The 15,333-nt window shown below is 38.7% G+C and overlaps 2 protein-coding genes across 2 annotated transcripts; both read right to left on the bottom strand.

Annotated features, from left to right (window-relative positions):
* Positions 1-3,083: 3,083 nt before the first annotated feature.
* LOC121427322 lies at positions 3,084-4,751 on the bottom strand. The gene has a single exon (XM_041623661.1). The coding sequence runs from the start codon at positions 4,749-4,751 to the stop codon at positions 3,084-3,086; it is 1,668 nt and encodes a 555-aa protein (XP_041479595.1).
* A 2,131-nt stretch (positions 4,752-6,882) lies between these two features.
* On the bottom strand, positions 6,883-9,150 carry LOC121427321. Its single transcript, XM_041623660.1, has one exon. It carries the CDS (start codon positions 9,148-9,150, stop codon positions 6,883-6,885), a length of 2,268 nt encoding a protein of 755 aa, XP_041479594.1.
* Between the last annotated feature and the right edge of the window lie 6,183 nt (positions 9,151-15,333).

The raw sequence follows: 15,333 nt of genomic DNA, 5'->3' as shown, positions 1-15,333 counted from the left end.
AATATATAAAACATCTCTCGGACATTTACCGGAAAGAGTACATAGTATTAACTACTCTTTTTATTTCAATGCTATAAAACATTGGAATTCTCTTCCCAATGACTAAAATGGAATTGAATTTTTTGAAAGAACATCATTCACTCGAGTGTCATACAGAAGATGCAAATTATGTTATACGGTTGATTTAGTAGACTATGTTCTTTCCCTGCCAGGTAATATTATTTTACATATTTTATGATTGGACTTTTTAACCGATTTGTCTATCTCCTTTTCCTCCTTTTTCTCTCTTCGTTCCATTCTCTTCTTGTTGTTATTGTTATTGTTGCTGTCGTTGTTGTTTATCTTTTTGTTCTTGAGCGAGAGAGCCTTCTGTACACAAGGCATGAGTAGGCTGCACATTCAGACCCTTATTTCGAGTGAAGGGTTTGCCCAGCAGACTACACTCTCAATCAAACCTTCTATTTAGTGTACCAGAAGTAATGCCGCAGTTCAAGAAGTTAAAACAGAGCCATCATACACAATTTTGAAACCAGTCTTACTTTCCTGTAAATTATTTCGATAAACTGATATTATTGTTTTCTTGTTTCTTTCCTACTCTTCTTTTCATCTTTCCCCCTATATTTTATTTACATTTTTCTTTCTATCCATCTTTGTTTCTTTCTTTAATTCTTTCTCCCTTTTCTCCCTTTCTTTCAGCACCCCCCCCCCCTCTCTCTCTCTCTCTCACCGATAACACAGTTAGAAAATTTATCCTTAAAATAAAAGAAGTTCTTGCAGCAGAGTCTCGAGAACAACTGTAATCTTACCAGATTGCGTAATATTACATTACATCATGTATAATAACAGGAAATTGGTATTTGTAACCTTAAAATTTAATTAAATAAAACACCCTTTTTCCCTTTTTAAACAGACCTGTTCTGTTAAATTGCAGAAAAAAATCCTGTTTTATGAATTAACAGAATGATTCTGTTATTGCTTTCTGCAAAATCTTCTTTTTCTGTAAATACAGGGTTTTTTAACAGTGTACCCCCTCCCCCACCCTCTCATCGTTTTTCAAGCGCTCTATGTAGTTAGTATTCAATATGATCAAATTTTGATTCAATGTTTTCATATTTACAATTTAATGAAAAGAGAAATCCATAGATTCAATTCAAAAGGAAGAATAGCTATATGCTCGATATACTTCGATTTTAATCAAATATACCTTGGTAGTTTTTAGATAGCAAACTCTAGATTGTCATCTCGGAATTATTTTCCCTCGTTTTCTATCTTCATCATTTATATATCTCATAAAATAATCAGATATCCGTTTTGTTTTCTCTTTTGCTTTGCTCAATGCATTTTAATATAGACATATAAGGCCTAAGATAATAAAACAATCGAATATCAAAATGTAGCCTATGTATAATGTATTAAAATAATTGGGCCCCTTTCATCTGTAATGGTGATTCTTGATTTAAGTATAAAACAAGATATTTATTCTATAGCCACCATATTAAGAAATCATACATTTTTCTTTATTTTCATACTGTATAGTTAGTAGTAAACGATGCCTATACCATTCCCATTAATACAATATATAAGTCTACAATGGTCCCGTAACACAGAGGTTAGCGATGATCGCACGCTTGGTATTCATGATTAAATTGTACTTTGTAGTCAATTCAATCAATCGTAGAGATAGTCATCTAAGATGTTTGTTAAGGTTCGTGCAGCAGGCCCCAGATGTACATTTCAAACATGACGCCCATTTGCTCTTTTTTTCACGTTTAATTGAACTAACTAGGCGAGATATCACAAATGTAAGCGATTAATCGCTAAATGAAATAGCCTGTCAAGATCGTCGTTGCATGCGTATTTTGTTTACTAGACTGAATAGGAACCAATCAGAATTGTTCTTTCAAATTTGTGTTCCTGGGCCCTGATGTCACTGGTTATACATTCAAAATAAATTCATCTCATACATGTAGCTACGCATAGTCACTAATAGTGATGCATTCACGGCGTCAGGAAACGTATATTATAAAATAATTCAAATCTTACCGAAATTATAAAAGAGATCGAGTTAAAAGGGGCCTAAGCTTTCGATCCTAGCAGAATCTTCTTTGGAGGCAAAATGACAAACATATAAGGTGGAACAACCATAATATAGACCACAGACATACAACAGCAACACTGGAACAAGGAGACAAAAGGGGCATTAGTGAGAAGAGATGACCAATCAGGTTAATGAAGGGGATGAAAGAAAAGGAGTAGGCAGACACAAAGGGAAGTTAGTGGAGTAAGGCCAAAGAAAGACCTCAAGCCAAGAGGGATTAAGATAATGAGGCAGGCAACATCAAACAGGATCTGGAACAAAACAGTGATAGCGGGTATGAGGAAGATCTGAAAAAGAAGAGAATTAGTGAGAGGTGGGTCAAACAGGTAACAAAGAAAGGCATAATAAGCTTGTGCATAAGAGTGGGGAATAAAGGGAAAGAGAAGGGAACAACTGATAATGTGCAAAAGACACAAGTATATATGATAGAGCATTAAACTAACTAAGAGAAGAAAGTAGGTGATAAAATAAATCTGTAAGTATAAAAGTATATAAATATATTAAAAATGAAAAAATAGTATATATACAATTGGGGTAACTGATATTGGAATCCGCTGGGTGTGAGGGGAAAAAACAGAAGACTTTATAGTAGAAAAAAACAACAACCTGTATATATGGAAGGGAAGCAAATTGCCCAAAAGGGTAAAAGCAAATAAAGAAACTAAACATAGTAACCATGAAAAAAATCAAAATAAATAAGTGGTAAATCTAAGAGGTGAAGGGAGAGAGAGAAAAAAAAATATATATATATGTATATATATATATATATATATATATATATATATATATATATATATATATATATATATATATATGTACATAAAATGAATGTTATATTGCCTGAATAAGGGAGGAAAAATAGGAGCTGAGCTTGTACGAGATATGGGAGGAAAGTAGAGGCAGAAACTTAAATGTAACTAAACTAAAAGAGCTGAGGGAAAAAAATATATGTGTATACAAATGGAAAGTGGATAAGAAGGATTAATCAGTCGTTCCCCTCTTGGATGTTCAGGCCATGAGGTTGGATGGTGCGAAGTCGTCTCATCCAGAACTTCTCTCTGCTAGTACGGACTGAGTCAGGACGGGTACCTAAAGATTCGATGCCCTGTAGCATCATGTCAGTGATGGAGTGGGTGGGAAGGTTAAAATGGCGGCCAACTGGAGTGTCCAGCTTTGCTGTGTTGACGGTGGATCTGTGCCCGTAGAATCGTTTCTTGAGTGTGGTCTTGGTTTCCCCTACGTATTGTACCCTACAAACTCTGCAAGTGATGAGATATACAACATTAGTGGTAGTGCAAGTGATGTTGCCCTTGGTTCGGTGAGAAAGGCTGGTAGAGTTGCTGGTGAGAGTGTCGCCCTCGTGAATGTGTATTTCACATATAATACACCTGTTGCTGGTGCATTTGAAGGTGCCATGCTGTATGGGAGAAGAATGGTTAGTGAGGGAGGGCAATTCAGCACGAACAATGAGGTCCCTGAGATTCGGTGGGCGTCGGTATGCTAGAATGGGAGTATCGGGAACGGCCTGTTGGAGACGATCAGAAGTGTGTAAAATGTGGTGGTTATCAAACAGGATTTTGCGGAGAGGGGGTAGATTGGGATGGAAGGTGGTCACAAGTGGTATTCTGTCGGTAGTCTTCTTGTCACTTTTAGGTTTGAGAACTTCAGATCTAGGGAGAGAACGAACTTTGTTGATTGCCAGTTGGACTGCCCTGGCCCCGTGGCCTCTGGCACAGAGATGTTTCTGCAAATTCCTGGTATGGAAGGAAAAATCAGGGTCCTCGGAGCAGATACGGCGAAGTCTGAGGGCTTGACTGTAAGCGATGCCGGTTTTGCAGTGACGGGGGTGGCAGCTGGATGAGTGGAGGTACTGGTGGGTATCTGTGGGTTTAGTGTACAGGGTAGTGGTGATACCGTTAGGCTTTTTCTGGACTGTGACATCAAGGAAGTGGGTTTCCTGTTGGGAGAAATCAGAAGTGAATTTGATGGTCCTGTGGAAGGAATTGATGTGGTCAATGAATGTGTGGAGGCTATCTTCCTCCCTGGTCCAGATGAAGAAAATGTCGTCTATGTAACGCCACCAAATCCATGGGCGACAGGGGGCGGAATCTAACATCTGCTGTTCCAGCTTGGTCATGAAGAGACAGGCGAATGAAGGAGCCATCCGGGTGCCCGTTGCTGTGCCGAATATCTGTAGATAGTGCTGGTCCATGAAAGTGAAGTTGTTTTTTGTTAGTACATGAGACATCAGAGATTTGATATTGGATATGGGGGGACTGGAATGGCCACTGGCGGCCAAGGCTTCACATGATGCTTGGATACCTTCATCGTGGGGGATATTGGTGTACAGTGGAGAAACGTCCAAAATGCCAATGATCGCAGTCTCGGGTATCTGGTCCTTGATGTCATTGAGTTTCCTGAGAAAGTCTATGGTGTCGTGGATGTAAGAGGGTGCACGTGAGACAAGGGGTTTAATGTGGTAATCAACAAAAAGGGAGACGTTCTCTGTTGGGGAACCATTGCCTGAGAGGATGGGTCGACCAGGGTTGCCAGGTTTATGGATCTTGGGGAGGAGATAGAAGCGGGCAGGTTTAGCATTAGTAGGGGAGAGAAATTTGTGGGCCTTCTCAGATAGATGCTCGTGTTCTTTCATATCATTCAGTGTCGATTGGATCTGTAGGGAGAAATTACAAGTGGGGTCATAATCAAGGAGTGCATAGTCAGATAGTGAGATCGAAATTATAAAACTATGAGTTTTGTAATAAATTTGTTGTTGAAATACTCTTTCCCCTTGGATAAACAGAGTCGTTCTAAACATAGGCCATAACTATACACAAGAAAATGTCAGAGACTAACCTCAAAGAGAGCAGTAACTCGATAACATGCATTTCTAAAATATAAATATATTATATCAAATATATGTAGAGGTGTTGTGGCTCAGTGGAGAAGTCTCCAGACTGTGAACCACAAGGTTCGGGGTTCAACTCCCACTACAGCACTAGCGTCCTATGGCAAGGCGTTTTTTTACATTTGCTACTTTCGACCCAGGTGTAGTAAATGGGTACCCGGTAGGAAGGAATTCCTTGAATGCTCAATGCGCCCGATCAGGGTAGCCGTGCTACAGCCTTCAGTTGGTAATAGTATATGCAGCGCTTAGCAGCATTTGTATTCAGCGCTATATCAATGTTGCGTATTATTATAATTAAATCGTGATATTTACACAAGAAAAGATCATTTATACATTATATTCAAAATTTAATCCCTTCTATTATTTATGTCAAAAGGCCCCTACTATTTATAAGTAGAGATATAAGTTGTTTCTCTTTTTGACGAAATTCTAATTTGTTTTTGTTTATCTGCTTATATTCCTTGAACTGTATATTTGTTTTGTATTATTTTGTACTTCTTGTCTTGAACAAAGTATTGGCGAATGCCAGTGACGTTCTAATAATTTCAATTCATTAAATTCAAAGTAAATTTGAAATGTTATCAAAGGAAAATAACCATAGATCAACCAGATTTTGTCCCTCTACGTTTAAGGTAATACCTTAGTCTCTTGAATTATTGCGTAAAATGATTTTTATATTTTTACAACTTATTTTTTAAAGGCTGTTTTCATGATCCTAAAATCATGATGAAAATCGAACAGAATTTCGTCGTTTGGGGCTTGTAATAAAAAAGCTAGTTGTTATTTTTATTTTCCAGACCAATGATTAAAATCATCTAATTTTACCTGATTAAACTTCCATTTTGAATTTCGAAATAAGGGGTGGTTTAGTTTTGTAATTTTTCACACCAATTTGTTAGGTGAAAATTCGGGATAACGAATGCAGAAATATTCTTTTAAAACTGTTAAAATTTAGCAGTTTTAATGGGTGTCAAATCCGGGGATCAGAAGCGATCGTGGTTACATACTTGAATGTAGAGAGAGAACACCGGGCACTATAAACTTGAGTATATGAGTCAAATAGCAATCGTTTACTGAATCTAAAATTAAAGATGGTGAAATTTATCTGTATAACTCTTCTCTAAATAATTCTAAGAAAGCCTCTACACCATAAGAATGAAATTTGTAGTTATACTTTACACTGTAGTACAATTCATTTATATATGCAATATCATAAATGAGATAAAGTTTATATTTACATGCGTAATTATATTGGCAAATTATCTATCTCCTTCTGTTCACTAATATATGAAGTACTATTACATTGCTTCCATTCCATTTCAAAGGGACTTATGGAAAATTCAAGGAAGAAAAATAAACTGGTTCTTCAGATGTCTTGTTAACATTCTTGAAATAAAGAAAAGAAAAACAGTATACTATCAAGACTACTAACAGTCAAAAATTGAATCATCTACTGGAATTTGTTGAAAATTGAAAGTATTAACTTACAATTCTCTGTCGTCGCGACGTTTCACCAACCGCTGTTGGCTTCATCAGGCGAATGAACGCCAATCACGTCTTTCCAAGTGACTTCGCGCCAGAGTCAGCCGACCGTAGCGTCACTTGGTTCCCCAGGGGCGGAAGTTAATCCCGTGAGAGACGGCTTTGAACTTCCTGTAAGATTCGGTCCCAGGCGTGTGACAGCTGGAACCGCAAACCACCTCTCCGATTCAATGTTGGCTTCTCCACTCTTTCCCAAATAGCTTCTTTTACTCCTCTCTCGAACCACCTGCTTTCTTTGTCCAGGATCACCACGTCCTTGTTGTTGAAGGTGTGTCCCGTCGCGTTCAAGTGGGTGAAAACCGCCGATTCAGGAATGGCTGCGAGACCAGTAGATTTACGGTGTTGGTACATCCGTGCTCTCATGCAGTGATTGTTGAGTTTCACCGATGTAGGAATCCTGACATTCCCTTTGTTCACATCTAATACCATACACCACGTTTCGCTTCTTATCCTTGACCGGTTGGTCTTTCACGTGCACAAGCAGCTGTCTCAGTGTTCTATGCGGCTTATGTGAGGTGGAGATTCCGAACCTACCAAAAGTGCGACTGATCCTTTCTGATAGACCCGCAACGTAGGGAATAGTAACAAGGGTCCTATTCCGGCGAGGTTGGGCTGTCGCAGCGTCAGACTGGTTATCCGGAGTATTCGACTGTTCTTCCGAAGGTCTTACAGGTCGAGGTTGCTTCGGACGTGTGGCTTTCTGGAACGCCCAGCTGGGATATCCGCACTTTCCAAGAGAGTTCGTAATGATTTTCTTTTCAGCCGAGTTGTCCTCCGGTTTACTCACAACACTGTCCGCTCGATGGAACAGCGTCCTTATCACCGAGAGTTTATGCACCAGGGGGTGGTGAGAGTTGAAGTGTAAGTACTGGTTGGTATGAGTCGGTTTCCTATATACTCGGAAATCCAAACTGCCTCCTTCCACTATTTGTACTTCGCAGTCAAGGAACGCAAGTTTGTTGTCCTTACAGGCTTCCTGTGTGAACTTGATATTCACGTCTTGGTTGTTGATGTGTTTGAAGAAGTCGTGCAACTCTGACTTGTGGATGATAACGAAGGTGTCATCCACGTATCTCAACCAAGTTCTAGGTTTTCTGCCTGGGTAGCTCGAAATTGCCTTCTGTTCGAAGTCTTGCATATACAGGTTAGCAACTATGGGCGAGACAGGAGAACCCATGGCACATCCATGTTTCTGTATATAATGTACTCCTTTAAACGAGAAATAAGTAGTATGTAAACAAGTAGAAACCGCCTCCACAATCTGATCAATGTTCAACTTAGTTCGGTCTTTCCAGCTGTCATTGTCAATCAAACATTGACGGACTACCGTGATTGCGTCGACAACCGGGATGGAAGTAAACAAGGCACTCACGTCAAATGATACAATTGTTTCATTCTCATCTAATTTGACCGTTTTAAGTTCTTCGACAAAGTTATCTGTGTTCTGGATGTGGTGTATAGTGTTACCCACCAACGGACTCAGAATTCGTGCAACAAATTTAGCCAAATTGTAGGTTACCGAGTCAATACTACTCACAATAGGTCTTACTGGAATCGGAGCTGGTTTATGGATCTTCGGGAGACCATAAAACGCTGGTACCGTCGGTTCCGTGGCCGGGGTGAGGTGTCTTTTCAGTTCTTCACTAATGTCACCGTTAGCATGAAAAGAATTGATGAGGGCACAAGTCTTCTTCCTATAGCCGTTCGTTGGATTGTAATTAATCTGGCGATAGGTGTTTTTGTCCTTCAACAATGTCAGGCATTTATCCTCGTAATCACTTTTGTCGAGCACTACTACACATCTTCCTTTGTCCGCTGGAACAATGGCGATGTCAGTATTTTTATTCAATTCCTCTATCGCTGAATTCTCCTCCGCTGTGATGTTCGCCGCGGGGAGCTTGGCGTGCTTGACAGCGGCGCTTACGGTGTGTCGGAGTTCCTCCGCCTGAGCAGTATCTAACCTGGCTTTGTGAATAGCCGACTCAGTGGCGGTGATAATCTCAGTTATCGGTAACCGTTGTGGTGTGACAGCAAAATTCAGTCCCTTCGATAACACCGACACTTCCTTGTCCGTAAGTTCTCTCGAGGATAAATTCCTCACCCAACCAGAAGATTCCTGATTATTCCTAGTATTTCTCCAATTATTGTCCAAATCTGCACGTGTTTGATTTTGCCGGTCGCGTAATGCAGAAAACTTCCCAAGATGGCGTTCCTTGGTTTTGTGGTGTTCCACTAACTGCGCACGCGTCGTGTGTTCATTGATTTCTTCAGCCAGTTTTTCCGGGAACGTTTGAGAAATCAATGTAGCTTGTTCCTGGAAAGTTCGGGAGAGTTTCTCGATTGTGAAGTTAGTTTGCCTTATCCGCTCGTTGAGCAATTTCCTTTGCGTGTTTTTTAGTATATTCGCTGCTTTATGTCCCTTGACGTTGCTCTTGAGTCTCACGCTATTTGGAGTGATGTCGTTATGTAGGCAACGAAGATTGAATCGGAGGTGGTTGCGGTAGTTCGCGATCTTTTTGGCCGTCTTCTCATATTCCCTGACAAGCTTTAGACGTGAATGTCCATACTCATGTCGAATAAATCCATGAATATTATGATTCATCCAGTAATCTTGAAATAACAGTCAAAAATTGAATCATCTACTGGAATTTGTTGAAAATTGAAAGTATTAACTTACAATTCTCTGTCGTCGCGACGTTTCACCAACCGCTGTTGGCTTCATCAGGCGAATGAACGCCAATCACGTCTTTCCAAGTGACTTCGCGCCAGAGTCAGCCGACCGTAGCGTCACTTGGTTCCCCAGGGGCGGAAGTTAATCCCGTGAGAGACGGCTTTGAACTTCCCGTAGGATTCGGTCCCAGGCGTGTGACAGCTGGAACCGCAAACCACCTCTCCGATTCAATGTTGGCTTCTCCACTCTTTCCCAAATAGCTTCTTTTACTCCTCTCTCGAACCACCTGCTTTCTTTGTCCAGGATCACCACGTCCTTGTTGTTGAAGGTGTGTCCCGTCGCGTTCAAGTGGGTGAAAACCGCCGATTCAGGAATGGCTGCGAGACCAGTAGATTTACGGTGTTGGTACATCCGTGCTCTCATGCAGTGATTGTTGAGTTTCACCGATGTAGGAATCCTGACATTCCCTTTGTTCACATCTAATACCATACACCACGTTTCGCTTCTTATCCTTGACCGGTTGGTCTTTCTATCAGAAAGGATCAGTCGCACTTTTGGTAGGTTCGGAATCTCCACCTCACATAAGCCGCATAGAACACTGAGACAGCTGCTTGTGCACGTGAAAGACCAACCTATACAAAAAGATATTTTTTTATCAGCAAATATTTTATTTCTTAAAATGCTTATCTGTGGTTGGTATATTGACGAATGAATATAAAATCTGTATTCCTATCTCCATCTGTTCACTAATATACGAATAAATTATAAATTCATATCTCCACCTGTTCCCTAATATACGAATAAATTATATATTCATATCTCCACCTGTTCCCTAATATACGAATAAATTATATATTCATATCTCTACCTGTTCCCTAATATACGAATAAATTATATATTCATATCTCCACCTGTTCCCTAATATACGAATAAAATTATATATTCATATCTCCACCTGTTTACTAATATGCGAATATATTATATATTCATTTCTCCACCTGTTAACTAATATGCAAATAAATTATATATTCATTTCTCCACCTGTTCTTTAATATGCGAATAAATTATTTATTCATATCTCCACCTGTTCTCTAATATACGAATAAATTATATATTCATATCTCCTCCTGTTCACTAATATACGAATAAAATTATATATTCATATCTCCAACTGTTCACTAATATACGAATAAATTATATATTCCTATCTCCACCTGTTCACTAATATACGAATGAATTATATATTCATATCTCCCCTGTTCTCTAATATAGGAATAAGGTATATATTCATATCTCCACCTATTCTGTAATATACGAATAAGTTATATATTCCTATCTCCATCTGTTCACTAATATACAAATAAATTATATATTCATATCTCCACCTGTTCACTAATAAACGAATAAAATTATATATTCATATTTCCACCTGTTCCCTAATATACGAATGAAATTGTATTTTCATATCTCCACCTGTTCACTAATATACGAATAAATTATATATTCATATCTCCACCTGTTCTCTAATAAACGAATACATTATATATTCATATCTCCACCTGTCCACTAATATACGAATACATTATATATTCATATCTCCACCTGTTCCCTAATATACGAATAAATTATATATTCATATCTCCACCCGTTCACTAATATAAGAATAAGTTATATATTCATATCTCCACCCGTTCACTAATATAAGAATAAGTTATGTATTCATATTCCACGAGTTCACTAATATAAGAATAAGTTATATATTCATATCTCCACCCGTTCACTAATATAAGAATAAGTTATATATTCATATCTCCACGAGTTCACTAATATAAGAATAAGTTATGTATTCATATCTCCACGAGTTCACTAATATAAGAATAAGTTATGTATTCATATCTCCACCCGTTCACTAATATAAGAATAAGTTATGTATTCATATCTCCACGAGTTCACTAACCATTACATTGCTTCCATTTCTTTTCAGATGGACTTATGAAAAATTCAATGAAGAAAAAAAAATCGTCGGATGTCTTGTTAACATTCTCAGAGGAAGGCAATCAAAAAAGTATATTTTCAAGACTACTCTGAAACAATATCTAAAAAGGGTTTTTAACAGCATGTTATTTTCGATTAAATGGTTATCCGAGATTGGCAATGACATTGGCATTAAGATTGGCATTCTCCCCTTTTTGAGAAGAACACATAATTATCGAAAATAAAATACAAGTGGTCCGAAAGAAAGCATCTAAATCATCCATTATAATTTAATGAAATAACATACAAATGCACTGAGTAAAAGTGCTCCATGTGGGTAATTATGACTGTGTCAAAACAAAAATGGGCATTTCTTTTGGACATTTCAATTTATCCATTGTGATGAGAATTTTGCCCATTCTAAAGTAATTGCTGCTTAGGTTTTTTATTTAACCTAACTGGACCATAATGCCTCCCGCATTGGGTAAAATACTGTCCCAATTTGGTTGATAACATAATTATCCTCGTGGTGGTAAACATTTTACCCAATATTTTTCTACAATGTAGTGAATAGGCATGAGTATGATGGTACGAAAACTTCGCATAAACGTGAAAGAAAAATGGCCTAATACTACTCTTTCTGCCTATTTTCCGTTCATGCCCCTTATGCATTGTAAATATTTTCATTAGTATGTATTATAGTCTTTCTCTTCATTTATACATATACTTTAGTGGTATTTTCAATAAATACTTACTTGTTTTTAAGTTAGTCATTATGCGATCACTCTCAACGATAACCATGATAGGCCTATGATTGTTGCAGGCTAAATAGTATATATTCAATACTCGGAAATTGGTAAAAAAAAATAATGTATAATTGCTATACTTCATTAATTGATTCATTTTATTTATCATTAGTATCATTCGAATATTGTCGAATTAAATTCTAAAATTTCCATGTTTATCCAGCTTCTTACTGCGACACATGTTCTTTTTTCCAATAAATATATTTTCTACGAATTAAATTGTATCGTATCTAAAATATCACATTAACTGATTTTGTCATTGGATGTAGATATTACTTGGTAAGTAATATACATGTAGTATTGAATATCGACACGTGTAAGTAGATTTGTATTGTAGCAGGGTGAAAGCACGTCAGTTTCAATACTACATGGTGTGATATAACGTGGATTACAGTGATACCTTGATGAAATATAACTTATCCCAACAAGCAAAGACGAGCATGCCTGGGGAGAGGGAAACCAAGTAACACCAATAACTCTCCAATGTCATGTTAAGTGCTTGGAACTCAACTGTTTCCTTCAGGTTCAGACCATTAACATCATAGAGCCTAATTACCACCTTCCTATTCTCCCAATCAACACTCGCTACATACACCCTGTCCTGCTCATCCACGGTAGCATACAGGTAGACATCCTCTGGAGCTTGTAGAGACTCACCAGCATTCCCATCCCTGTCATAGACCGTCACCACCCTTGGATTGGCAGAACATGAACTCGTGACGATCAAACCCGTCCTGGTGGTTGATTTTTAATTTAGTGGTATTTTCAATAAATACTGACTTGTTTTTAAGTTAGTCATTTTGCTATCACTCTATAATTACAACGATATGATAGGCCTATGATTGTTGCGGACTAAATAGTATATTCAATACTCGGAAATTGTTACAAAATAACGTATAATTGCTATACTTCATTAATTGATTCATTTTATTTATCATTACTATTGTAGAGCCTTATTTCCATAGATCAGAGAACTTTCATGTACAGGTTAGATTCATTTCAGTATACTATAGGTCAGAGAACTTTCTATAAACAAGTTGGAATGTGAGATGCAATTCAATACCTTTGCTCAGTGTTTGTAAATATCACTTCATTGTTTAGCCAGACATGGAGTTGACCTGGATTATGTGCTTCAGTTCATTGATTCTCTGTATGTTCGGTTACACACACATTGATGCACTATACACACCTCTTGCTGATTGGCTATTGATTTCTTTTATGTTGCATGCACTACTTCCTGATTGGTTATCTGATCTATCCTATGTTTCATGTGTTATAGATAGAGTGTGTCCACCCAGAGGACACACTACCTTTTGATTGGTTGATGTTTATGTGAATTGGATGATATAGTTTTTGGAAAGGCAGCAGAAATAAAGTGGGCCATGTGCTCTCGGGGAGTTGGACCCTAGCTTTGAATAAAGAAAACTTCTCTGTGGAATTTATATACACCTGTGTAGTGAACCCTAAGTATTCTAACTCGAATAGCCACCCTACATCTGGTAGCAGCGGTGTTCTACAGTGTTTTCTTGCTGGTCATTTATTATTTTCTCCCTTGATCGTGATCATTTTGGATGTTTTCTCCCTTCATCACTTCGGATACTTTGTGGAATCACTCTACCGGTACTTCGTGCATCTTGGATACTTCGATCCCGGCTTCGATACTCCATGACTGTGTACCGTACTTCCTTGGATATTGGCAGTGATTAGTGGATTTCCTCCATCATCATTGTGAAAACTTATTGGATCTCTTTACTCTGGAATATCTATTTTCTGCAGAGATAGGATTATGTCTTCACACTGATTGCCATCTACTGTTGTGAGACTTTTACTTTACCCTTGCTTACGCCTATATTTCTCCCTGTTACTGTTTCATGATGTTTCGCCTGGAGCTCCCTGAAGTTTTTACAGGAGAACATGAAGCTGATTTTCAACAGTGGGTAAAGAGATTTGAGGTCGCTTTAGATGCGTCGGGGTCTACTTCTGGCCTGAAGAAGGAAGTGTTTCTTCCAACCCGTTTAGGTGGTGCAGCATTCTCATTGTGGGATGGTATGCCCACAGACGTGAAAAATAACTATGATGCAGCAAAATCAAGACTCTCTCAAGTCTTTTCAAGAAAGGGTTTTCTAGATATCTTTAGGACGAATGCAGCAGCTAGACCCAGAGCAACTGAGGAACCCTTAGAAGTTTATGCTGCAGTTGTTCAGAAACTTGTATTAGAGGCGTTTCCAGATTATGAAGAGAAAGCAAGGAATGGTGAGAATCTAAGACGCTTCATTGCAGGTCTTGACCCATTTCTTCAGTTGAAGGTTCGAGAACATGGTGCAAAAACAATAGAGGAGGCATTACAGATTGCAGTAAGGATGGAAAGAGCATTGCACCAAAGCCCTATGCAGCATCCTCCATCGACTGAAGCTCCTTTCAAACCGCATGTCGCCAGTGTAGACCATGATGCCTTATTGGACAAATTAATGGAAAAGATAGACAGGATAGATTTGCAGGTCAAGGAACTAAAGAATAGTCGAGATGGTATGCCGGATAGATACAGGCCCAGATCTACTTTTGAGGGACGTCGTTCTTCAAGCCCATACAACCGTCGTTCTCCAAGCCCATATACCCGTCGTTCTCCAAGTCCTTATTCTCGTCGTTCTCCAAGTCCCGGGATTTCTTATCGTCCTTCAAGAAGGGATTTTGGCCGACACTCGCCAAGCCCAGGAAGGCATCCTTCTTCGAGATATGGTGAATCGAGGTACAGATACGAGGAAACACACCCTCGAAATCAGAATGAAAGGCATCCTAACTATGATGACTCAAGATATATGTATGATGAGACACGCCCTCGAGACCAGAGTGATAGGCGTTCTCGATATGATGACTCGAGGTACAAGTATGAGCAGACACATCCAGGGCAACGTACTTCCTATCGTCATGATGAGAGTCCTCGTCGAGTCCACTTCTCCCGGCAATCGGAAAACTTTCATTAGCTGATGATGAGGGTCAGTCGTCAGCTCGGACTACAACAACAGGCCCCAAAATCAACCATCCATCTCCTTATATCCCTGTCCTTGTTGACAAGACTTATATCCTAGCATACCTAGATACAGGGTCATTCATATCGTTAATGAGTACTGACTTCTTTAATTCAATTCCTCCACCTCACAGAAGTCCTATTCAGAAAGGAGTAATTTCTGCTACTTCTGTTACAGAAAATTCACTGGACATAACAGGTTCTGTTTGCTCCTCCCTGCATCTTGGGAACAAGGCTCTCCAACACATGTTCTACATTGCTCGGAATGTTTCACACCCCATTATTCTTGGCTGGGACTTTTTCCTTCGA

Source organism: Lytechinus variegatus, chromosome 14 (genome assembly GCF_018143015.1).
Source record: "Lytechinus variegatus isolate NC3 chromosome 14, Lvar_3.0, whole genome shotgun sequence".
Lineage (NCBI taxonomy): Eukaryota > Metazoa > Echinodermata > Echinoidea > Temnopleuroida > Toxopneustidae > Lytechinus > Lytechinus variegatus.
This window is presented reverse-complemented; position numbering and strand designations above follow the sequence as displayed.